The sequence below is a fragment of the Amyelois transitella genome, chromosome 6, assembly GCF_032362555.1.
Source record: "Amyelois transitella isolate CPQ chromosome 6, ilAmyTran1.1, whole genome shotgun sequence".
Lineage (NCBI taxonomy): Eukaryota > Metazoa > Arthropoda > Insecta > Lepidoptera > Pyralidae > Amyelois > Amyelois transitella.
In genome coordinates, this window is record NC_083509.1 from 12365403 (window position 1) to 12392836 (window position 27434).

The 27434-nt window shown below is 35.0% G+C and overlaps 2 protein-coding genes across 2 annotated transcripts in view; one reads left to right on the plus strand and one right to left on the minus strand.

The window, feature by feature from the left end:
* Nucleotides 1-1779: 1779 nt before the first annotated feature.
* On the minus strand, nucleotides 1780-5182 carry LOC132901850 (uncharacterized). Its single transcript, XM_060944739.1, has 2 exons — nucleotides 4842-5182; nucleotides 1780-4762 (listed from the first exon to the last, which is right to left on the minus strand). Exon 2 carries the CDS (start codon nucleotides 4667-4669, stop codon nucleotides 2762-2764), a length of 1908 nt encoding a protein of 635 aa, XP_060800722.1. The 5' UTR covers nucleotides 4670-4762; nucleotides 4842-5182; the 3' UTR covers nucleotides 1780-2761.
* A 12285-nt stretch (nucleotides 5183-17467) lies between these two features.
* LOC106140715 (ankyrin repeat and BTB/POZ domain-containing protein 2) overlaps nucleotides 17468-27434 on the plus strand; it is a 33537-nt gene continuing 23570 nt past the window's right edge. Inside the window, exon 1 of the mRNA XM_060944660.1 lies at nucleotides 17468-18684. Coding sequence (XP_060800643.1) covers nucleotides 17468-18684 — 1217 coding nt within the window. The remainder of the gene's footprint in view (nucleotides 18685-27434) is intronic.

Here is a 27434-nt window from a genome sequence, read left to right on the forward strand (position 1 = left end):
AAAACCCGAAGGAACAGGCTTCTCGAGCGACCAGGGAACATGTCGGCTAATTGGCTGCTCGGATCTGGTGGTTTGGTGTTTTTCACGTTAAATTAATAGAAGTACTAACGTATTGAAAGAAAGCTTTAAGTGTCGATTAAAAAAAAAAAATTTTTTTCATAAATCTTCGCTTAATCCGTACCTAACCTTTTAAGTGACCGATACGACTATGAAGATTTTTGATAATAATAGCTACTGTACAATATATGTATTTTTAACTAGATGCTGGCATGTAAGAAAAAAAAAAAGAACAAAGAAGGAGCTTTAAAAACATTTGAATTTGGCGCTGATGAAAAACAATGTTGAATGTTACCAATTCATTTTAGTACAACTACCTACTAATTATTATTTAATAGATGTAAATAGTTAAAATGGAATACAAATACTTTATTATAAGTTTTGTTATATATTTAAACAAGTGTAGTTTTAAAATTTTACCAAAATAAGTTTCAACTAAGATCAAAAAATAGTTTTCCAATAAACAAATAACTATAAGTAGGTACCTATTTCAGTTTCGTCACCACGTGACTTTCTGAGCTGTAGGTGAATTTTTTTCTGAATTCCCTTGTGTTATTCAATTATGTCTATTACATATTCTGTGTTCAAATTTCATTCATAATTTTGGTTCCCATAAAACGTACTCTCATTACGACGTTACACAAGTGCTCATAAATTAACATTCTGTGAGCTCTGTTCTTTTCTGAATGTAACTTTCTTTCTCAAAAACGACGTAGGAAAATCAGCGGAAAATAAAAATTACATACATACATACATACATACATATGATCACGTCTATATCCCTTGCGGGGTAGACAGAGCCAACAGTCTTGAAAAGACTGAATGGCCACGTTCAGCTATTTGGCTTAATGATAGAACCGAGATTCAAATAGTGACAGGTTGCTAGCCCATCGCCTAAAAGAGGAATCCTAAGTTTATAAGCCTATCCCTTAGTCGCCTTTTACGACATCCATGGGAAAGAGATGGAGTGGTCCTATTCTTTTGTAATAGTGCCGGGAACCACACGGCATAAATAAAAATTAAATTAAAATTAATTATATTATTAAATTTTGCGGTATTAGAATAGGCAGTCGCTTGGTGAATTTACATTTTTTTTTGGTTGACTTTCCCGCTCTTGGGTCGTTGTGGGCCCCGAGTCCTAATACAGAATAGTGGTCGTAGGAGTACCTTGGGCTCCTCTCCAAGGAGTAGAGAGGAGGAATGCCACCTGGACTAACGCCAAAAAGATGATGACCAAGATAAGATACCAAGTCATGTTGTTTTAACTCTGTATTGCAAGTTTTCTTACACTCAATCGATCAAGACTTTTATAAACTCTGTTACCTAAAGATGTTTTATAGCTAATTTGATTAAGTGCATCAAATCGATTTGATTTAAATAAAAAAGGCAACAATTTTCTCACGGTCCTGCGGTTGGAAAAGTTACGGCATCCAAATTATAATAAAACTAGCCTTTATCCCACAAATCATTGATCGATTCAAATTCATTATGTACCTACATATCTCTGTGCTCCAACGAAATAAAAGTTTTATTATATTTTAAGGATTAAGGATATATTTTAAGGATTGTACATGTATATACGTTTAATCACGGGGTAGACAGAGCCAACAGTCTTAAAAATAATGAAAGGTCACGTTCAGCTTTTTGGCTTTATGAAAGAACTAGCGACCCGCCCCGGCTTCGCACGGGTGCAAAATTATAAATGTTATTATGGGCGTTTTTCAAAAAAGATGACCGTTACTGTACCGGAATGCCTAAAAAAAAATATTCGATTATCTGATTTATTTTTACATTTCTAAATAGCTTTTAAAATAAGCTTTCTGGAAATACTAAATATACTGTAATTGAAAAAGTAATTTCGTCAAAAAATGAGCATTTCTCGACAATTCGGGGCGCAAGTCGTCTTCAAAATGTGAATTGATAATAAATAAATAAAACACGTTTTCCATATATTTTTATTTAAAAACCTATTAATGTAACTGTTTTCATTTAGAATACAAGAAAAAAATAACATTATCAGTATTATTCTACAAATTATTAAGGAATTTACTTCCGGTAAGTAACATTTTTATCATCATCAACATTTTTAATACTCTCTTATGAAAAATCCGTAAGGTATAAAACTAAATGTCTTAGCAATTCAGGTAAAACATTATTATGTTAATAACATTTCGTTCTTATATTAATTATATTCTTACTAATTAACAAAGTAAAATAACATTTTCTAAAAGAAGTCTCACTTCAACCAATTACTAATCGGAATTCTTAGTTACTAATAGGAACATAAAGCTGAGATCACAAACACAAATTTTTCTTTCTTCTACAAATATATTTTTTAATCAGTCTCAAAATCAATCACAGTTGTCAGTTACAACACAATGTTAGCAAAATTACGGCATACTAATCAATGATTGATTATAAGTTAGCCGTTACGAGTATTTTTTTTTCTGTAAAAAACTAATGTAAAATAATTATCTTCGTCACGTTAACGTTAACGATTATTTTTACCTAAAAAATCTAACTTCTTGTACTGGTTTAATTTTTTTAACTTTTCCAAAATCAATCACATTTGTTAATACAACACAATTTTAGCAAAATAACGGCATCCTAATCAGTGATTGATTATTAAATTCGCCCTAAAAACTAATAAAATTTAACAATAAATTATAACAATAAAATTTTATGTTGAAGGTGAAATTTACCTTTAATCTGAGTCACAAAGACAAGGAGGACATATGTAATCAAAAGAGACTGAGTCACTGCATTTCAGACATATATCAGATTTGCAAACCATGCACTTTATTTTACTCTTTAATTCCATTTGACACAACTTACAGGCAGGGCCAATATTTTTAGATTTATTAATAAAAGATTTCGTATTATATAGAAGAGAGCTCGCACTTATATTTTTAGGAGGTAGTTGAGAGTTACCAGGAAATAAAACACGAGCACGTTTTTTTTCACGTTTAGGACTTATGATATGTACTAATGGAAGATCACAGTTGTTACCCTCTATATTAAAATTCGTATCAAGGTCCTTATTTTTAGATTTATTAAAAGATCCCGTATTGTATAGAAGAGAGGTCGCACTTATGCTTTTAAGAGGTGGTTGAGGGTCTCCAGGATACAAAACGCGAGCGCGTTTTTTTTCACATACAGGACTTGTGATATGTACTGCTGGAAGATCACAGTTGTTATTCTCAATATTAAAATTCGTATCAATATCAAAATTTAAAGTTGTTACATCAATTTGCTCGGTTATGGATGGAGAAGGTAAATCATATTCCACCTCTGACGATGGCACAGTTATAACAATTGGTTGGTCTACTTTTGGTGCCGTTTTATTAGGCTGAACAAACTCATGAAATTTTGGGTTATAGCAGGAACATAACCCTGCATTATCGCCGCAAAAACAACTAAGCAATCTATACTTTATAGTATTTTTGGAAGATGAAATAATTTGGTGCAATTTCATCGTTCCAGGAACGGTTGCAATATTGGTTGGAATAAGTTTAGAAATATTTTTTGTGTCAGTATCGTTAACATAAAAACATTTAACTGTTTTCATTGAGTTAGACAACACTTCAAAGGCATCTGTTGCATTGGTGACATCGCAGCCGTATGAGACTCTTCTATCTAATTGGCGTTTTACACTACCACCAACGCCATCAGCAATGCCCTTACCATGGCCACTTTCTGAGAAAGACCATGTAGAATATTTAAGATTTAATTTACAGGTAAATAAATTGAGCAGATAAAAGTTTTTTTTTTGTCTATATTGGCTTGTAGGTCCATCTGAAAAAAAATGAATAATAGAAATTTCCGGGTAGTTTTCCTTTGCATATTTAATAACAGGTAATAAATGTGCCCAGATAGCTCCAGGGTCATGGTTATTATTATCCGAAACGGTTGCAAATGTTTGACATTTATCAGTAAAAAATATTGCACCAGTATGAAGAGTAATAGTGTTTTTTGAGGCACCGAAATGAATTGATTGAACTTCATTAGCATATTTACATTCGTAGTTCTCAGAAAAGTCACATAAGATTGCGATCTCACCATTTTTAAGATTATTAACACATTTTTGATACTGTTTTTGCTGCTCTTTCCAGTTGTGAAAGTGTATTTTAAAGAGTGGTATTTTTTCTATGAATAATGATGTTAAATCAGCGACAGTACCTACCTGTTCTTGCTTAATTGTTTTTTTGGTAACGCATTCTTTACTACCTCTTTGGTATTTGTGATCAGTTCTTACCCATTGATGCCACTTAATAGTATCATTAGCTTGATGAATATCAATTTCTAAGCGAGGATTTTTGCAAACCTCACAGCATCCGTGCATACAGTTAAATGCAGTAATATTACAAGAAAAAAATTTGACAACTTCGTCAATATTTTTGTACGAGATGATTGATCGATATTTCAAAGCGTTAAACAAATATTGGAAATTACTGTGTTTAATGCACAAGCACGTATCTCTAGCTGCACGAGTGGGCGCTATAACATAAAATGGTTTACAGCGATAAAATGTAGTAAAACCAAATTTACCGCCTTCTTCTACATACATACGATAAGTGTTCGAAAGGGTGTCCAGCAAATATCTTATTTGCATCTTCTGTTTGTTTCTTGTTTTACACTCTCTACGACCAGCTGCACATCTAGATACGTCATCTCGCAGATAGAACGCCGCAATGTTTTCTCGAACCTTGAAAATAAGAATCGACGTTATCATAATATGGTCTCACTTACTCAGAGAGAAACACTAAATAATTAAGAAAAATTACCTTTAATGTCCCGTAATTTTTATTACTTCTACGATTGCAAAATCTTATTTTAGTTTTTAGACCCAAAATTTTCGGCAGATTCTTTCCAAACTTTTGTTTAAATTTATGTGCAATTTTTTTTAATGCCCTTTTTTCTGCAAGTATTTTGCATTCTGCATATGTCTCTTTTACAGCATCTTTTAAATTCTCCAATTCTTTTTCAGTTACATTTTTAGATGTTTCCAAACTTTGTACTTTTTGCTTAGTACGAATTAACTGCTTTCTGAGACGACCAATGACTGTATTCAACTTTTGCTGATTTTTTTGAGCCCTGTAATAGTTCGCGTACACCTTTTGTAACTTTTTAGTATTTCAATTTTTTGGCATGGTTTGACATGGTCTATTTTTTGGTATGGTTACTTGATTATTTGCTTCTTGAATTTTTTTTTCATCTTTTCTTTTTTTCTGAATTCTTTTTTCTTTTCTCCACTGTTCCCTTTGCTTTTCTTTCTCGTTATCATCTAAATCACTAATTTTTTTCCTTCGCTTAGCAACTAGTTCCCTTTGTTTCTGTTTATATTTTTCATACTTTTCTGGATCGTCCTTTAATTTTTCTCTAAATTTTTTAGCCCGTTCAGCTCCGGTTAATGGCATTTTTGTTTATTCAATTACAGGTTAATTGTTATTATTCGCAATATTTGCACTCGTCCTCCGGATAATGATCATATACAGTAAAGAATAAACAAATTTGACACCAGAAAAAATTATGATATAAAAGACAATGAATGTATTCTCCACTAAATATTACAAAGTGAGTAGGTAATCTAGCGTCGGTGTTAGTTTTACAGTTATGACATTTTGTTGCTAGCATAAAGTGCGATCTTCTCCATGGCCACTTAGCTCTTTCGAGTAGTCTCAAATCGTCGCGAGTCAAAAATTTATCGATGTCCAGAATTACTACCATAATTTATCTAAGTATATTGAATACTAAATCGTGTTCGTATAGAAATCTGAAATGCAAAATGTAGTAATTGTCACACAAGATAAAGATTAAACATTTTCACTTAATTGAAATACTTAAAAGAAGCAAAAAAATTAAAATTATACTAGTCGTTCGCATCGAACATCGAATATTTTAAAAACTACTAAACTGATTTTGCCACTTATCAACAAAATCTCCAAAATTTATTTTCGTGTGCACTGTGCAAAAAGCTTAAAATGATTCCAGTTTTAATATTTTTAGTTAGTACATACCTACTTGTTTGCACAAAAAGAAGTAAAATCAAGTCAATAGAAAAAAATAGATTTTTTATTGAGGACTCGGCCTTATAATTCCAATTAGCAACAAAATTCATTCCGGCTATATATAACGTTTCTAATCGGATGTTACGAAAGTACATATTTGCCTACACATTCCAAAATTTTACATATAATACCCAGTAATTTTTTATTCCAATAAACTTATTGTTTGCAAAGACACTTTATACGCAACTTTAAATGGTAGGCGTGTTTAAACAATAAGATTTACCTGTTCAAATTCACAAACTCACTGGAACACTTTTTTTTTCGACATCACTCTTCGAACACAAAAGTAGGAATGTGAAAAAAAAATCGATTATGGAAAAAATCGATTAAAAATCGATTTTATAAAAGTAAAAATCGATTTTTATATGTGATTTTTTTTTAAATTAATAATCGATTAAAAATCGATTTTTATAATCATACAATAAATGCACTCTGACATTACGTTTTTGTCTTCTGGCTTGGAGCCCGGAACGCGAACTGCCAAAGAATACTATCATAGCTCCATAATATTACATTAACGCCATCTGTGCATTCTTTCTGTGCTCTTAAAACAGTTTAGATGATTAATTTAATCAAACGTTCTCTAGTTGGAATTAGTCGATGAACAGTATTTTACCGACATTCGGTTGATATTTTATTCATTATTTGTTGCTGAAACTTCATTTTTCAAACTTGATTGTTAAAAACTTTAATTTGTGTTGATTATATAAGAACTTACTGTTTCTGTTGTTTATTTTTAATGAATCAATCTATTGATATAATGTATATGGCGTTTATTTTGACATAAATTGAAAAATTAGGAAAAAATCTATCAATATAATAAAATCGATTATTTTCTTAAGAAAAATCGATTATTTGTTAATCGATTTTTCATACTTAAAAAATAAATCGATTATATAAAAATCGATTTTTTAACTGCAATGTCACATCCCTACACAAAAGTAACGAATAAACAAATCACAGAGACCCGAAAAGCAACCGGAAACGACGTAAGCTGTCATAAAATAGTTGCCACATTACAAAAATTACTAGAATTGGTAGGATTTATTTTTGTAAGTTTAAGAAAATCGATGTTACTTATCCGAAATTCCGGTATTGTAAAAATCAGGGACAAAATAAAATTTGATTTATTTACTTATTTTAATATAGAAACTTATCAAAATTCTTTGTATATATAATTTTGAATGCTTTTTCCATAAACCGAAAGATTTAGATGTAAAGTTTAATGAAAATATTTTGAGAAATGTCGCTTCAAAGTTAGGAAGGTATGTATGGGACATGGTAAATTGGGGTGACACGTCGTAACTTGGATCGATTTTATTCAAATCGGGATATCATTTTTAAAAACTTTCTTATTTCAAGTTACTTATGTTGAAATTTTCTTTAAGTTTCCGTATGCCATTTACATTAAACTATTATATATTTAATTATATAATTAAACAAAGTCAGTGGACATGCTGTTTTGTCAGTGGTCAAAGAAATTGAAAAACGCCCTTATACATAAAAACCTTCCTCTTGAATCACTCTACCTGTTACAAAAACCGCATCAAAACCCGTTGCGTAATTTTAAAGATTTAAGCATACAGACAAACAGACTAAAATAGCTACTTTGTTTTATACTATGTAGTGATTTTGAGATTCAAACAGTGACAGGTTGCTAGCGCATCGCCTAAAAGTTATAAGCCTATCCCCTAGTCGCCTTGTATTTTCACCGTAGATGTCATAAAGACGCTATTGGAACCTCAATTCCATAATAAATCCATACAGTTGAACGTAGCCTTTATTATAAACTGAGGTATCAAAGTAGGTTGTATACAACCCGTAATGCAAAGAAGCGTTAGTTTCACCCTTAACTGAATCACCATTAGGTACTCATTTAATATACAAAATGAATTCATGATTATCACATGTCGCTTGTCTTTGACACTGGAGGTCCCGGGTTCGAATCCCGGTCAGGACATGATGAAAAACGAACTTTCTTTGATTAGTCTTGATCTTGGATGTTTATTTATCTAAGTATTTATTATAAAATATCGTTGAGTTAGTATCTCGTAACACAAGTCTCGCACTTACTTCGAGGTTAGCCTCGAAGTGGGCCTTGAGTTAGCTCAATCTGCGTAATTTGCCCCGTATGTAATATTTATATGTATAACTAATATTAAGTCTGAACATAATTCTACTTTATGAAGTCTGAATCTTCTGAACGCACTTACGATTGCGACACGCTGCCATGCGACGCGACACGTCTCAAATTCAAATAATTTTACGAGTCGTCAAGACCAATAGAGTGTCGCAGCTAAAGTCGTAGCCACACAGTCGCATAAATTATTTAAGTAAATAAATATAAATAAATAAATAGCCTTTATTCGCTGACTTTGTACATTGTTATTTCATTACACAGAATAAGCTGATTTGGAATGAAGTGTGTGTTCTTCATGCATCAGCAACCAGTTGTTGGTCAGGTTGTCCATTGACATAGGCCTCCCCCATCGCCTTCCACTCATCTCTATTTCTAGCTGACCTTCTCCATCCTTTAGGTAGATCGTCTGACCATCTCTTGATTTGGCGTCCTTTTTGCCTTTTGCCGTTCCTAGGGTACCATTCCATTAAATCCTTGGTCCATTTTTCTTTATTTGTTCTCAAGATATGACCGGTCCAGTTCCATTTCAGTTTTCTTATTTTTTGTATAACATCGTTTAATTTAGTTCTTTTTCTTATTTTCGTGTTTTCCCATCTATCCCGCAATCTTATGTTCAACATGCTTCTCTCCATGTTGCGTTGACAAACTGCTAGTTTCTGATTGTTTTTCATAGTTGTGGGCCATGTTTGACACCCGTAAGTGAGGCATGGGAGAATGCACGTATTATAAAGCTTGCTTTTTGTTGAGAGTTGGATGGTTTTATTTTTGAAAATTTCCTTTAACGACCAGTAACGTTTCCAAGCTGTACTTATTCTTCTGCTGATTTCCTTTGTATATTGATCATTGATAGATATTAATTGACCTAAGTATATGTATTCATCTACATATTCGATGGTATCTTTCCCTAGTGTTATGGTATCTCTTACCGCATTTGTCATCAATTTTGTTTTCGCAGAATTCATATAAAGACCCGCGCTTCTACTCTCTTGATCTAGTTGCTGTATCATATTTTGCAATATATCTGGTTTCTCTGCAAATAGCACGATGTCATCTGCAAATCTCAAATGATTTAAATTAACGCCATTAATGTTTATTCCAAAATTTTCCCAGTCTAACTTCCTGAATATTTCTTCTAATACAGCCGTGAATAATTTTGGGGAGAGTGGATCGCCTTGCTTTACTCCTCTTCGAATACAGAATTCTTCTCCTTGTTTTTCTAGTTGGACCTGTGCTGTACTGTTTTTGTAAATTTCCTTAATAATTTCTATGTATGTCATGTGTACTCCTTGATTCTGCAGTGCTTCCCAAATATAATTGTGATTTATGGAGTCGAAGGCCTTCCTGTAATCGATGAATGCTATGTAGTAATGTTTGCCGTACTCATTAAGTTTTTCCATAACTTGTTTTACCACATGTATATGATCTATGGTTGAATAATCAGAGCGAAATCCTGCCTGTTCTTTTGGTTGATTTTCTTCTAGTTGTTTCGTAATTCGGCCAAGAATGACTTTAGAAAAGGCCTTATATAAATTAGACATTAAACATATAGGTCTGTAGTTGTTAATATCGTTTTTATCGCCTTTTTTATGGAGTAAAATTATTGTCGATTTAGCCCATTGAGTTGGTATTTGCTTAGTTTCTAATATTTCATTGAATAAATTCGTTGTGTGTTTGGATGTAACTGGGAGGGATTCTTTTAATAGTTCACTAGAGATCTTGTCATCACCAGGGGCTTTATCATTTTTTAATGATCTTATAGCTTTAATTGTTTCGCTTTCTAGTATGCAAAGTATTTTTTCTTCAGAGCTCTGGTATTCTTTCTTTCTGATTTCTGTAAAGTCTATCTGGCTATACAAGTCTTTATAAAATTCAGTCGCTATTTTTGCTATAGATGATCTTTTTATGGTAGATTTATTTTTGTTTTTGGTTTTCATGTTGGGTATCCATTGCGTGTATTCTCTTAATTGTTTCAGACCTTTCTTAAGACCTCCTGTCTTTTCTATTTGTTCATTTAGTATCTCCAGTCTCTCCTCCTTTTTATGTTTTCTTATTGCCGTTCTTATATTTTTGCTGAGGGTTGAGATGGTTGTGAAGTTTTGTTTACGGTCCTTCAACAATTCTTTCCTTACCTCCATAAGCTTTAGGGCCTCTTCACCTATTTTGTTTTTCTTTTCTCTTATTGTATTAATTTTATTTAAGTTAATTAGGTTTGTTTCCAGAGAATCATATCTTTTTTGTAATGTGTCATGCTTTTCGAGGTCATGTAATGCAAGTTTTAGGTCATTAAGTACATTTTGTTCCAATGATGATCTTGTAATTTTGTTCGTGTTGCAGGAGGTAATATGTTTTCTTGATTTGTTTTTTCTGAGTAATATAGTACCTCTAACCATTCTATGGTCTGTACTGAAATTTAAATTGTTAACAACGTCAATGTCGCTAAATATACGTTTGTCTCTTGTTAGTATGAAATCGATTTCATTTTTATCTTTGCGCGGAGACATCCATGTCCATTTTCTTGAGTTTTTCTTTTTGAAGAAACTATTCATTATTTTAAGATTATTTGCAAAAGCTAAATCGACAAGTCTTTGTCCATTTTCATTCTTGTTTCTGTCACCAGCACTACTGTAGTTTCCTAACACAAATTCATCCTTGTTTGTTTTGCTGCCAACTTGGGCATTAAAGTCTCCCATAAGGATAATATTTCTAGTCGTATTTTGTATTAATTGTGTCAGATCTTTATAAAATATGTCTTTTGCCTCTTTTGAATCTATTTCTGTGGGTGCATATATTTGGATAATAGTGAACGGTTGTTTAAATTCTGGCAGCTGTATTTTAAGCACTGCAATTCTATTTGATATTCCATTAAAACTTATAATTTTGTCTTTCAGATATTTTTTTATTAAAAACCCCGTTCCATGTGAACCTCTCTTTTCTCCGTAGAAACAAAAAACATATTCCTTGTATTCCCTTATCTCTTTACCAAGTCTTCTTACTTCACTAAGACCGATAATATCCCAATTTATATGACTTATGGCTTCCTCAAGTTCTTGTAATTTGTCATCAGACATTAACGTTCTAACATTTAAAGTTGCGAGATATATTTTTCTTTTATTCTTGATTTTGTTAAAAGATGCATTTCTGGGGGGTAGTGGTCTGTCAACCCCACGGGGACCAGCCGGATTGGGGTTGTTCCGCTTCTGGTTGCTAATTTGTGATTGCTACTTGGATTGGTTTGAATTGTTGCGAATTTGGGAAAATGAGTTTGATCTGGGTCTCATCAGATCATATGCGTTCCTTCTAATCTCTTTCGTTGATTTATTTGTTGATTTCTTAGCTGTAATTTGGTTTTCGGGCGAGCTGGATTGGTCTCTTTTTCTTTTTTCTTTGCTAAGATTTCCTTCTCGCACTATCAGTTGATCATATTTTATGTATGCAATATTTCCTTTCGCACGTTCTTCTATAAGTTTTGGTTTCAATTCCCTCCTTTTTTCTAGCACTCCCTTTGGAAAATCTTCAGTGACGTAAATACCTTTTAGGCTCTTTTTCATTTTTAGTATCTGTAATCTTTTCCAGCTGTTGTTGAAAACAATAAGAACAGGTCTTATTTTATTTGCTGTCTGGGTACCGATACGATAGATTGTTGAAACATCGTTTGCCTCCAAAGTAATTTTTAAATGATTTTCAATATTTTTTTGTATTTCTTGTAGTAGCTCTTGTGAAGAATTCTCTTTTTCTTGTAAACCGAAAAGAAGGATATTATTCTTTTTCTTTTCCTTCTCGAAATAATCGATCCTTTTCTCTAATCTTTCTATTTTATTTTTCATGATTTTATTTTCTTCTATCAATGGTTCTAGCTTCTTGTTAATTTTCTCAAATATAATATGTGTTTGGTTTTCCATTTCAAGCTTCATTTGATCAAAGAGTATTTTAAATTGACCCTCCATAGTTGGTATTTTTCGCTTTGTGCAATGGCAACACTTGAACGTCTTGGAAGTTGTGGTTGATCTATTGTGCTCCACTTAATGTCAATGTCACTGTCGTCAACTGTCACTTTTGTAGTCGTTGTTCAATTATTTAAATTATAACCTCAAAAATTTCACACTGAAATAATGTGTTATAACGTTCTTGTTTTTTAATATTCCCACTGTTTTTAATAACTGATATGTTCGTTGTCACTTATTGTTCTCGTTTTCAGACAGCAGTTAATTCGGTAGTACTTTTAATACGAGTATTCACTTTATTTTTGCGGACACTTGACGGATGGTGTTTACTATTCAACAACCGGAACCAGAAATATTAAATATAAATAAATTATTTACTTATCTACTATTGTTTTTCTATTCCACCACATTTAATCCGCTTGTGGAGTTGTGATAAGGTTCTTACCTAAGATTACATATCTGAACCCCTAGCTCCAATAATGTCTCTCTCAATCTAATCGTTATAGAATAGAAGAGAATAATTTATTTGCATGATTCACATAGTTTTTACATATAAATCAACCTGCATGCAGGCGCGCAAATATTAATGATAGGTATAAACTCAAAATTAGGATTACATTTGTTTTCTCATTTTGTTTTTTTTTTTTTACGGTGTGTGGTAAAGTCAAGATGTATAAACAGGTACGTTTCATTTCCATGTCGAGTTTTTAGAAAAAATTGACGTACAGGATGGATTACGTAGAAGCAGAATAGGGTACTTCCTACACGAGTGAAGCCGCGGGAGAAAGCCTAACTTGCAGTAGATTTTGATCGCAAGTTCGCATCGTTTCATGTCGCAAGTGCACTCCCATCGCTGTCGTTTTCTTCAAATTTCCCGGCGCTAACAATGGCTGAGTAAACTTGAGCGATGACAGGACTTTCCCCCTGGGATGGGAACCGCTAATTGTTGCTCTGCCTACCTCAGAACAATACCAGTGTTTTATGCAACGAAAGTAATGCATTTCAACTTTTTGCCCGCGTGGGAGAATTAAGATTGTGTATTAATGGCTATTATGAAGTGAAATTGGATGAAGTGATGGATGAAACGTCTAGTTAGGTTGAATCGTGTAATTAAGAAGATCACTTGATTAGTAGAGTACAAGGTAGGTGAATAAATATATATAATAATAGTAAAAGAAAGCAACAATCAATAGTGCATTATCTCTCGCAGCTCGGTTATATTCTGTACAATTTTTGGAAAAATTCTACACTCTGGTTCGGTAAGAACGTCTAAATTTTTCTGGAAAAATTTCTAGGCACTGGTTCGGTAAGAACGTCTCAATTTTTCTGGAAAAATTTCTACGCGCTGGTTCGCTAAGAGCGTCTTAATTTTTTTTGAAATATTTCTACACGCTAGTAAAATCGTCTGTGGTCTTACGGTAAAAACCCAAAAAAGCTTAAACCACACCGCAACCAATGATTTTTTTCCAAATCATGTATAAGATACCAACCGATTCTCTTACGGTGAGGAAAATCTCTTGAAGAAACATGCATGGGTTAGGTTCCCCTGCAAAAGGCGCGGATGAGTTGGGAGTCACTTTCTGTAAAAACCTGATCAATACAAGATCATTATTAAATCGCTGGGCTCCACTCTGAAGAGGTGAGTAAGGAGGATAATGCTACAAAACCTTCATCGACAGAACATGAATTATCAAGTTACCCAGGCGAGAAACTAGTGATGAATTTTGTTATTTAGTAGCAATACTTCATTCTATAATGGAAGCCCCGTAGTGAGGCGAAGGTCAACATATTTCCCTGTCAATGTATTGCCCACTGCCTAGTACTTGACCCCTGTTAGGTCACTATTAGCTAGCCACACAGTTAGTTAATACAACTTAAACTTATAATTTTGTAAGCTTACTTTAAATCCACGTTTTCCCCGTGGACCAACTGATATTGCACAACTTATGTATTTTGCCATCTCAATTATGAGCTCTAAATAGCGCGACTAAGAAAAAAAATACATCAAAATAGGTAAATTATAAATGACGAACTTTGAAGGGATGTGTGGGTGGATCTTTATTAGTTAAGCATTCACGCAAAATTTACATACATATAATCACGTCTATATCCCTTGCGGGGTAGACAGAGCCAACAGTCTTGAAAAGACTGATTGGAGGCCACGTTTAGCTATTTGGCAAAATGATAAAATTGAGATACAAACAGTGACAGGTTGCTAGCCCATCGCCTGAAAGAAGAATCCCAAGTTTATAAGCCTATCTTTTAGTCGCCTTTTACGACATCCATGGGAAAAGATGGAGCCACACGGCCTTCGCTCCTGTGCGAATTTTCGCCTTGCGTTTTGTGTGTAAGCGTGCCGCAAAACAAGATTAAATACTTTATTTGCACGAAGGTTCATATAAATCTTAATCAGATAAATCATATGTCTAACAATTATATTGCTGCTTTGCCATTTACACTGCCACTGGACTTAAAAAATTATAGGTTAGACTAGCAAATTGTATAGCCTACGTTAACTCCGTTAGGTTATCTAGCCTGAGGCTGGAATCTATAGGTTTCCAATTATCAATACGTGTAATTAGATTACAGGAGACCTATTATTTACTTTAACAAAAATACCTGTGTTCGCGGTTATAGATCTTCTTCAAGATTTTTATTTAAATCTCTTTACCAAGTGGTAACAATTTTTTAATTTACTGTAGTTGTTTTATCTAGCTGCGCCCCGGAGCTAAGCATTTCGTGGAAATAAAAAGTTCTTACTATAGTATTACAATGCTATATGCTTCCCGGCACCAATAGAAAAAAGAATAGGACCACAACATCTCATTTCCCATGGATGTCGTAAAAGGCGACTAAGGGGCAGGCTTTTAAACTTGGGATTCTTCTTTCAGGCGATGGGCTAGTAACCTGTCACTATTTGAATCTCAATTTTTTATTTTAATTCGAATAACTAAACGTGGCCTATCAGTATTTTCAAGACTGTTGGCCCTGTCTACCCCGCAAGGGATATAGACGTGATTATATGTATATATGAGCGAAGGCCGGGCGAAAAAATTTAAGTAATAAATTGTGGGAAATTTTTTCGCCCGGCCTTCGCTCATCTTCGCTCAATAAAAATTGTAAAAATTGGTACGTACTTTGGTTTGTTTTTTTAACTTTTCACACTTCATTTAAGAACCAATCTTCTCGAAATTACGAAAGTAAATAATTGTCTAATTATGGTTTTATTATATGTATGTATAAGTTTAGTTGAATTTTATAATAATAGATGCGTTATCCCGTTTTGAAACGCGATATGGTGTTGAAAGCTAGTTATGAATGTGGATGAAGCGAAGGAAGTATGCAGAGATCGTGGCAAGTGGAAGTAGTCTCTGCTTACCCCTCCGGGAAAGAGGCGTGATTTTATGTATGTATGTATGTATATAGTGTTGCTCTGATACAAACGTAAATAGAAATGTGATATTTGAATAAATGTCTTCGTTCCAGGAGTCTGAGTTTCATTCAAGCTGCCTTGGCTCGATATACTAATAGTAATGTACTAATTACGCCATACCTTAACAAGGCCTCCATGTTAAATATGGACTCGCGCAGGCAACTACATCTTGCTAGTTTATTATTCGGAGTTATAAGACACGGGATCCCTGAGTATCTCCACTCTAAAATAAAATTCAACACCCAGCATAACGCGAGATCATGTCGGCCCCCATTACTAACTTATCGACACAAAACGGCTGCATTCAGGGGCAGCTTCCGCTACCAGGCCACTAAATGTTGGAATAATATACCTCCCCCCATTAGGCTTCAAGCATCTATCACTTTGTTCAAAGTTAAATTCCGCAGGCATCTTTTGGATCTGCAGAACTTGCATATTCGGCACTGATGGCGGTTTCTGCTTCTCATGTACTCTTTTATTCCATTCCCATTATATATTTAAATAAATGTTTCAAGAAAAAGGTTTATTACGTTACACAAGCGATGCCGGGGCATGTGTTGAATTTTCAAATATTTTGGATACTCTTTTGGTTATTAAGCCGCTACATTTATCACACTTATACAAATGAAACTTTTAAGTCACGATCACGACACGAGTCTTTGTTTATTTTTTATTACGTGCGCAGATTGACCTGCACTAGCACCTAGGTCATAACTGAAAATCAGCGTATTGCTCTATAGCAATAAATTCGTTGAGTTGTGACCTTTTTGTATTGCTGCAACTCACACCCTAATTAATTTGTATTCCGTATGTTCATTGTAAATTGTGTGTAGCAAATCAAATAAATGAATTATCTATCTATCTATCTATCTATCTAATTATAGCAGCTAAGTATAGTTAAGTATCCCACACAGTACAGGCATCCCTTATTCCAAAAACCTAGTGTTCCCGAGGTATTTGCGAAACGACTTTGTAGATACACGAGTGATGTCATTATGCCAATCTACTGCAACAAGATTACAAGAATCAGCATCATTTATTTTTCAGATTTTTAACGTTAAGATGAGAAACTCTTATTCCTCTACATTATAATTACAACCCTCTAAAGAGTGATCTATATTTAGCATGAAGTTATGGTTCCGTTAACCTCTATACCAACGCACATCACGTGCAGTATGTATCGATCGATATTAATATTTTATGAGTATCGCAATTATCATTTTAAAACGGGGAAGCTTCGAGTGCAGTCCGGTGGCGCTCAAAGTGTGTCGGAAAATGTGAGAATGAAAAACGTACCTACTTAATTTGGTGTCATTTTTAAAAAGTTACAAATTTTACAAGATTTACTAGTGGCTATCAAATTAAGTATATATAAATAAATTATACGTAGTTTTTAAGATTAAAGATTTAATTAATCTTAAAAAGTAAGTAGTCTGATCACAAAAGAGTTCGTAAAATATATTTATTTGCCGTAGCTAAACTTGTACTCAATCAGCTAAGTAATAGGTTTATATGCAGGCCAACATTAACTTATAGTTAACTGAAGACTTGATTTACCTCGTTTGCAATTTCTTTTTAACGGCAGACAGTAATTGCTCTAATCTTCATAAAGTTTGAGAGCCACTACCGAATACGATAACCAGAGACCGTTTAGAAAGTCAATGCGTGAAAACACAACTTATTCAAAGATAAAGAAATGTGATAAAACAGTGGTTAATTAAAGCTATGTCGCGTAGTTGAAAGGTAACATAGCGGGGCACAACAATGGTTGTTGGAGGCTCCGCGGGCCTAGTGGGGGCGTCAGTGTGGCCGGCACGCGCGCGCAGTCATGCTGTGCCCCGCGCGCTGTTCGTGCTTCCTCTGCCGCGAACTGCAGTCTTGTCGCGCCGCCGACGCGAGGAAACCCCCCAAACACAACATGTGCGACAACTTCATACTTAAAAAGGCAGAAGCCTGGGAGCCCATGAAGTTCATCCGCGGCGCCGCGAGACTCTCCGTCCGCCATTGGCAGAACAAAGAACCGGTGATGAACAAAACCAGGATCAACACTCACAAATCCACGAGCTGCGAACAGCTTTATCCCCATCCGTCTGAAGACGACGTGGGCCCGTTCGGGATGCGCCGCGCTCCCAGCACGGACAGGGTTAAACCGGAATCCAAACCACTATTCAAGATTCTCGGCAATTCAAAGTCGAAAAAAATCAACAGTGACGCTTCGGAAACTAAGGCGCGACGTAGCGTTTTGAATTTCAAGAAAAGTGATGCGAATCCTAAGAACATCCATGAAAAGTATATCCCATTACCTCAAACATCGTCACCCGAGGAACATATTTACAGTGAACCGAGACCCTGGAATCCACAATACGATGATTGTTGTAGACCTCCAGTGTATCAAAGTGTTGAAAAAAGAAAGGAAGAGAATAATAAAGGTTCTGTTACAGAGAAGAAGATTTATAGCAACCGACCACCTTGCTACGAGGAGCTGGCTCAAAGACTATCACAAGAAAAGAATAAGAAGTCAAATCAACCTATTCCTGAAAACGGACTAGCAAATAAAATTACACAAAACAATAACAAAGTAGTTATATACTTTGGAGATTCAATTATCAGAAAACACAACGAGCAAAAGAAAGAAGAGATGAAACAAACTGATGAAGCACATAAGAAAGAAGAAGCGATATATGTTAATCGTCTTCTAGATGAGACTGCTAACTTGGGTCTGAGTAAAGAAGTAGACAAAGGTGGAGGAACTCAAATGGTTTCCGAAGTAGAAGTGCCGGAAGCTATTTATGCCGAAGTTAAGTCTGAAGACGCTAAAGATGTCTCCGAGGTAGTGACAATTAATGATGCGACATACAAAAAGGAAGTTTTTGAGACAATGAGTTCAGACGGATTTTTGGTTGTAGAGTTTGAGGGAAACTTTGAAAGGGCTCGTCATTTGGTCGAGTTAGTGCATGGGGGAGGCAATACAGATCACCACGAAGCTACTGTTTTGGACGAAGATGAAAACTGCGATTGGAGCTTCATACAGGATTGGAGGAAACGGTATGTGCTTTGTTATCTTGTACATGTTACATTTGCAGTTGTTGTAAGTACATATTATATATCTTGTAAAAGAGATATTTAAAAAGGTCCAGAGACTAAATTTATCCAATTACTTGGCACATTTTCTAAGGTCTGCACTTAAACTATTTTTTAGCAATTTTTTCAGGGTTTTAGGCTACATTATTATCTTTTTACCTCCTTTTGCCCATTTGTACGCATCTTTCATTTCCGAAAAACGTTACAAACCTAAGTAGCGTATTCTGTTATAAATCATAAAAACTGTAGACTTGTTGACCCCATTTCCATGAACTTTATAATAGTGGAGCATAATTTTACAGTATCATGTGCTGTTAATCACTAATTGCCTATTGAGGAAGCACCGAGAGGCTGACTGATGAGAATATAATCTGAAAATTATGCCTCATCTTAAGTTATATTGGTACCTTAATCTTGTAACCCGATTGCCCCATAAATATCATAATAATGTACCATATTCCTCTTCAAACACTGATAGTATTAACGATCAATATGTTTCGTATAATTTATGATACGGTAAAATTTTATGAATATAAAAATAAATCGATATTGTTACACGTTGCTGCTTACAATTTTTATTCGGTTAGGATCATAAATATTGAAGTCTACTTTTGTAAATACAACATAATTTTTTAATGCCGTGTAGACGTTACCGCGTTCTTGCTCTCGTTCATAGGAGATAGTAGTTATTTGCAATAAGAGAGGCTAAGAAGGCGAACTTATCGCTAAAGCAATCTCTTTTTCATATTCGGTGGAGCCATTGCCTGAGAAAACATTTGAAAATATGCTGGGATGAGAAAGAACACAGTGCTATAAAAACAAAACAACAATCGAGCGATGTACATTGATTATCATTGTTTAAAAATACTTTGCAGACAACGCATCTTCAAAACTAAAAAAAATAATTAATCGCTTATATAACAACAAAGGCGTTCTTTACCGAACATTTCCTACTCGTAAGACAGTGTTAATTGCACGCAATTCTTCCGATAACATCTGCTGTAGGTAGTTGGTCGATGAACTCGTGCGAGCTTCTGCATCATTGTGGGGTACCATCACCGCTGCTGATCATGACACACACGCCATTACATACCTTATTGTCTGTCAAACAAGAACATCATGAGAACATGTTAGATCTAGATTAACTAAAGCGTTAACATCCTTTGTTTTATCTGATTCGCTAACTTTTTTGCTGAGCTGTTCCTTGGGAAGTTAGGTACATCTATTGAAAATATTTAACGTTATTAAAATTGCCACAGTTTTATAATATGTTAACATTCTTTATCTCACTAATTATGTTCACTGGCGCTCACTTTCGGGCTTAAGTTTATGTTAGATGCATTAATTAGATACATATTTTAAAATGTCTTTAATTAGATATGGATATGATATGACATAACATATATTCATTTTAACTATTAAAAAGTCTGTAAATGGTGTAGTTTGCAATTAATCCTGCATCATTTTCCTAATAAGACATTAAGTACCTACCTAACAAAACTAATTTTAATACGAAAACAATGTTTTCAGAATATTAAAAAGATTATGTCCTCAGAATACAACCCTCAAGTTTTAACTATAGACTGAAGGTATACACCACGGGTAGGTATAAAGACGTAATATGTGTGTGTGTCTGTTTTAAAAAATTAAATTAAATTAATTAATTAATTTAATTAATTAATTAAATTTAGCAGATATACAAGGAGAGTGTGGAGGGAAAGGTCGGAGTGGGAAGACCTAGACGAACGTATCTTGATCAAATTAAGGACGTCCTGGTAAAGGGTCAGGTCAAAAGTACCTACCCGAAACCGCCGAGCTTGTATGAAGAGAGTTATGAATGTGGACGAAGCGAAAGAAGTATGCAGAGATCGTGGCAAGTGGAAAGAGGTAGTCTCTGCCTACCCCTCCGGGAAAGAGGCGTGATTTTATGTATGTATGTATGTATGTCTGTTTTAAAACGACTGAAGAAAAATAATGACTGGTAAAAATCTTACTTCCTTAATAAAGAAACAAACTGTCGAGTATTCTCTGTATTTAAAAAAAATATAAATCATGCCTATCAACCATTTAATTAGTCAAGCACTTAAATTTAAAAAAAGCATAACCTAAACAGTTAAACAGCCCATAATCATTAAACGTAAATCAAGTAAAGATTTGATACTAAATATAGAACACAATATACTTACATAAAATCCATGAAGGACAATCAAGGATGTGAAAAATTGTAACGCATAACATCATCTGTCTTCGCCAATTATTTATTTTTTAACATATTTTTTATAAACGCAACACTACATATACGCACTCTTTCACGCACGCACTCAATCCTATTCCTGTCCCACTCTCACACATTTCCCAAATTTCGAAAAAGAATTTTAAAAAAAAAGAGCGCGCCAATTTCGTCTCCGCGCGCAACTGCACCGCTCTCTGCATCGATTGTGAATATTCGCAAAATTCATCAAAGACGCTAAAACTTTATTAACTACGCACCCCGGGGTTAATTTGTGAAGTGCAGTGATTTGTGTTTCCCAAAAACTACCCTTTGGATCGTGGAAGATACCGGCGCTGGACAAGAGCTCGAGTTACGGATCAAAGGTACTCCTTGTCCATTTCCTTCCGCGAGACCAAGTGTTCCTCACGAGCCGTATCCCTATCTGCTATCCTCACATTACTCTTCTTCAACGCAATACTTCTCACACGCTATTAATATCGTATATTTTACTTAATTCCAACGCACCACGCAACGCATCTCATTACTACATACTTAACTACCTACATTACGCTACACTTTCATTCGCTTAAACACTCATAAACTCATATGTTTCTCTTAAATATAATAATTTATTATCTTATATATTCACAATAGAATATATATTACGCATAACAAATATTCGTTCAATTGTATTTTTCGAGATAATTTGATATTTTTTGTTACGAATTTGCGTCAAATTATTTATCGACATCGCCGCCATATTTATTTTCACCGATTTATTTTATAAATTTATTTTCTAGTTTCATTAAAATAATTTTTTACATATTTTCAATTTAAAATGTCGAAACAAAAGTCTGAATGTGCATATTCTCCCGAAATTGTTCGATTAACAGCAAAAAAGGAACATCTTTTTGCTATTATTCAAGACGCATATACACTTAGTAAAGATATTTCCGATGAAACAAACAAAGAGCAGTTCTTGATAATGATACAGTCGCTTGAAAAAACTAGGACTGATTTTATGCAAACGCTCGATGATTTAGCCATAGCTCAAATCTCTTTTGATCCAAAATCAAAACCGGATTACTCCAGTATGAAATCTTTTGACCAACTTTATTGTCATATTAAAGCTTGCGAAAATAAATACAACTGTAAGATTTCCAGGTGCGATCAAAAGTTTGAATTGTTGAATAAGAAATTACCCCCGCTTAATTTGATATCATTTGATGGTACCCCCACAAAATGGTCACTCTTTTATGAAAACTTTAAGAGTTTAATTCACGAAAATCCCCGCTTGACGGATGCGGAGAAGGTTCAGTATCTGGTAGGCAAACTAACAGGTAAAGCCCTAACAGTATGTTCCGGTATACCTCCCACGTCAGACAATTATTTGATTATTTGGAACGCGCTTTTGGAGAAATACCAAGATATCAGAGTCCAAGCGTCATTTTATATTGACCAAATGATTAATTTTAAGACTGGCCAATCGCTTGATACATTCTTGGAGCAATTTTGCTCGGCCGAATCTGCGTTACGCAGATTAAAAATCGATAACTTGTCCGATTATATTTTTACGCATATAGCACTCAATAAACTTGACAAAGAGACAGTAAGATTATTTGAGCAAATGCATTCATGTGTTGAGATACCTACTTTTTCTCAAATAACGCAATTTGTCAATCATCAAAACAAGATACAAACGCTTCGTTCGTCTGCCTATACTATGAACAAAACGCTACCCTCGAACGCTAATAAAAATACTAACAAAAATAAAGCAACGCATAATTATTTCGCTAACACCGATCAGATAAATACCAAAACAGACATACGTAATTCTAATTCTAAAAACTCACTATCTTACAATTGTTTGATATGCAATTCTCAACCTTCACACGCATTGTATAAGTGTCAACATTTCTTGAATCAGACTCCAGTTTCCAGAAATAATTTAGTCACTAAGTACAATTTTTGTATTAATTGCCTCGGATTTCATAATATTGCAGTCTGTCGTTCTCAACGTAACTGTAATATTTGTCAGCAAAGACATCATTCTTTGTTGCACATGCATGATACTCAAAGTGCTATCACACCGTCTAGTCACAAGGCGAAGTCAGTGAGCTATCCGTCTCACTCGCACGCACCGTATTCAGCCCCTGTTGCCGATACGCTCACACAGTCGAATTCTATGCAGCAAGTACACGCAGACTCGAATACGCGCGCAAATTTAAATAATGTTGCGCTGTCGGTTGTTACTTCGTCTCGTTGTAATGAGCTAGGTAATACCGTTGTTTTACCTACTGCTTCCGTTTATGTTTTTAATAAGAATAAGCGACATAATTTACGTCTATTTTTAGATTGTGGATCTATGAGCCACTTCATCACAAAATCTTGCTGTGATCGATTAAATTTAAAAATAACTCCCGCTTCCTCCTCGATTAAAGGTATCGGTCAGACCGAAAGTGTATCATACGGAGTCACTACTCTGAAATTCCATTCCCGTTTCGATCCTATGTGTTCGTATGATATAGTTGCGCGTGTTATTGACTCGATCACCGACCACCTACCCAACTATGAGTTAGATATTTCTAAATTAACTCACTTTAGTGACTTACCAATGGCTGACTATAATTACCACACGCCCGGCGAGGTGGATTGTTTAATTGGTAACGAGCTCTTCCCGTTTCTGTTAGGAAGTGACAAAGTGACTTCACCGCATTCTTCCGTAGTTGCGTTAGAAACTACTCTTGGATATGTAGCCATGGGTAAGGCTGCTGTTACGCGCATCAAGCCCTGTCGCAATGCTAATAATAAAACTTTCTTTTGTTTTACTGAACAAACCTCAACGCTAGAATCAATTACTCAACGCTTTTGGGAACTTGACAATGTCCCTCATAAAATTCATATGAGCCCTGACGATCAGGCCTGTGAAGAAATCTTCAAGTCAACTTATTCTCGAGATAGTACCGGTCGTTATACTGTGCATCTCCCGTTTAAACATAATCCTTCAGAATTAGGAAATTCTCATTTTATCGCTAGACGCCGTTTACTGAATTTAGAGAAAAAACTTGATAGTAATCCTGATTTACGTACAAATTACAACGACACTTTGCAAAGTTACATTGATAAAGGTTACTTATCTAAGGTTGAAAATGCATCGTCGGATGATAGCTCTTATTATATTCCGCACAGAGCTGTTTATCGCCCCTACAAACTCACTTCGAAAACTCGTATCGTTATTGACGCCAGTAGTAAAACTACTAGTGGAAAGTCCCTTAATGACCTTCTTTATACAGGTCCGAATTTACAGACAAGTATATTTGACCTTTTATTAAATTTACGCATGTTCTCTGTGGCCCTATCTGCAGACATTGAAAAGATGTATTTTCAATTGAAACTTACTCCCACTCATCACGTTTTTCAACGTATTTTATATCGATTCGATTCTAGATCTGATATCGATACGTTCGAGTTCAATCGTGTATCTTTCGGTATATCAAGTTCCCCTTACCTTGCCATGAGAGTCATTCGCCAGCTAGCTGCCGATAGCCGCGATCAATTTCCTCTCGCCGCTACGGAAGCTGAAACTCACATGTACATGGATGATTTCATCACATCTATGGATGGCGTAGACGTCGCTCTAAAGGCCAAGTCCGAGTTGATCCAAATGTTTGCCTCTGGTGGTTTTAATCTCACGAAGTGGATTTCTAATAGTCCCGACCTCTTGGACAAGTCGTCCGCAATGCAAAGTGAAGACGTCATACAATTTGATACTAACGCTTCAACTCCACATAAGATAGTAGGAATGCAGTGGTTACCTACTACTGATCATTTTCAATTCTCAACAAACGCTGATATGCAAGAGTGCACCAAGCGCTTTATTCTCTCGATTACTGCGCGCTTGTTCGACCCATTAGGACTACTAGGCCCGGTGGTCACATACATGAAACTGCTCGTTCAAGAATGCTGGATGGCTGGCCTTGATTGGGACGATCCAGTGCCTCCCGCGATCTTAAATAAATGGACACAGTTTCATAATGAACTTGCTTGTCTAGAACAAATAAAAATTCCGCGACATGTCGGATTACGTTCTCCGCATGTCATTCTTCTAGGTTTCGCAGACGCAAGTGAAAGGTGCTATGGCGCTAATGTGTATATTCGCGTTAGTCAAGACTCATACTCACCCGGCTCTGTCCACTTGCTCGCTTCTAAGTCTCGCGTAGCTTCACTATCTAAAATGCCACTCGCACGACTAGAGCTGTGCGCCGCTCTTCTTCTCGCTAACCTTCTAGACGCCGTTAGACATACTCTTTCCCAGAGATGTCATATCAACGAAATATACTCGTTTTCAGATTCATCTGTGGCGCTTACGTGGATTCATTCTCCGCCGTATAAATTCCATACATTTGTGGCTAATAGAATTACTGAGATTAACTCAAAACTTCCCGCTAAGCATTGGTTTCATGTAAAAGGCATTGAAAATCCCGCAGATATTATATCTCGCCCTGTAACGCCTAAAGCTCTAGTCAACAATCAATTTTGGTTTAATGGTCCCAATTGGCTAAGCCTTAGTTGTTCTGATTGGTCATTGAAACCTTTTACGATTAATCCTAATGGTTGTTTAGGAAATTTAGAGACTAAAACAATAAGTTTAGTCGTTCAAAGTCCTGAAGATATTCAGACTTCTCATCCAATTGAAATTATGGCTGAAAGAATTTCAAACTGGTTGAAATTATTACGCTCGGTTGTTTATATGTTACGTTTTATACAAAAATTAAAATCTCAACAACCTATTTCTGTACAAGATTTAGAATTTTCTGAACTTTATATAATCCGCTTTGTTCAAAATAAGCATTTCTCTAAAGAAATTACCGCTTTGCGAAATGGGAAATTATCTGATAGTTCTCTACTCAAGTTAAACCCTTTTATCGACAAGGAAGGCCTTCTAAGAGTCGGTGGGAGATTATCAAACTCTGAACTCGATTTCGGTCAAAAGCATCCCATTTTATTACCTTCTAAAAATTTAATAACTCAATTGATTATTGATTATTATCACGTTACTAACCTTCATACAGGACCTTCACTATTACTCGCTCTTATAAGACAAAAGTTTTGGATACTATCCGCTAGAAACTTAATTCGTCAACGCGTACATAAATGCAATATTTGTTTCAAACTTAAACCGAAATTCACTTACCCTCGCATGGGAGATTTACCTACCTTTCGCATTTCAAAAGTTAAGTGTTTCGTTAACACTGCTGTAGATTATTTAGGCCCCTTTTTTATTACACATATTCGACGCCGTGGAATCAAAAGCCACAAGGCATATGTTTGTCTATTTGTGTGTCTCGCCACCAAGGCGTTACATTTAGAATTAGTTTCTGATCTCAGTTCAGAATTGTTTGTCGACGCTTTCAAACGCTTTATAAGTAGAAGAGGTCCGGTTTCTATGATCTATAGCGATGGCGGAACCAACTTTATCGGCGCTAAACGAAAACTTAGTGAAATTTATGATTTATTACAGTCCACAGCTCACCAAAATTATATCAGTAATTATTTATTGACAAATAAAATTCAATTTAAACATAGCCCGCCGTACGGTCCTCATTTTAACGGTCTAAGTGAGGCTAATGTTAAGAGTGTTAAAACTCATATACTCAAAACTGTAGGCTCTCAGATCTTAACTTACGAGGAGTTCACAACTGTCTTAGTTCAAATAGAGGGTTTGCTGAACAGTAGACCCCTTTGTGTGCTAGGTACTGAACCTGAAGCAACTGCTCTCACTCCAAATCATTTTTTAAATGTTACTCCTATAAAATTTCTTCCCGCTGAAAATTACCTTGAATCGCCTGATAATCGCTTATCACGTTATCAATTGTTATGTAAACTCACGCATGATTTCTGGCGTCGTTGGAGCCAGGAATATCTCACTTCCCTTCAACAAAGAGAAAAATGGACTAAGTCCTCAGAAAATATAAAACTGGGTACTGTAGTCATACTCAAAGACAATAATACGCATCCTCATTGTTGGCCCCTGGGAGTCATTACAGATGTTTACCCGGGTAAAGACAATATAGTTCGAACCGTCAAGGTTCGCACTTCTTCTGGGAGTTATATACGTCCAGTAATCCGGGTTTGCCCATTGCCTACTCAATAAATGTTATTACCTAGATTTATATATTTTAGGTTGTAAGTTTTAATTTTTTTGTTATTAGTTACGTATCTACTCAAAACTTGCAATTGTATTTATTCCTAGTTCCTGTATGTTGTTTCATGTAATATAGAGGAAACCTCTAGGTCGGCAGACTTGTCTTCGCCAATTATTTATTTTTTAACATATTTTTTATAAACGCAACACTACATATACGCACTCTTTCACGCACGCACTCAATCCTATTCCTGTCCCACTCTCACACATTTCCCAAATTTCGAAAAAGAATTTTAAAAAAAAAGAGCGCGCCAATTTCGTCTCCGCGCGCAACTGCACCGCTCTCTGCATCGATTG

Coding starts and splice junctions, on each gene's coding strand:
- LOC132901850 (XM_060944739.1), bottom strand. CDS start 4,669: ATGCAAATAAGATATTTGCTGGACACCCTTTCGAACACTTATCGTATG.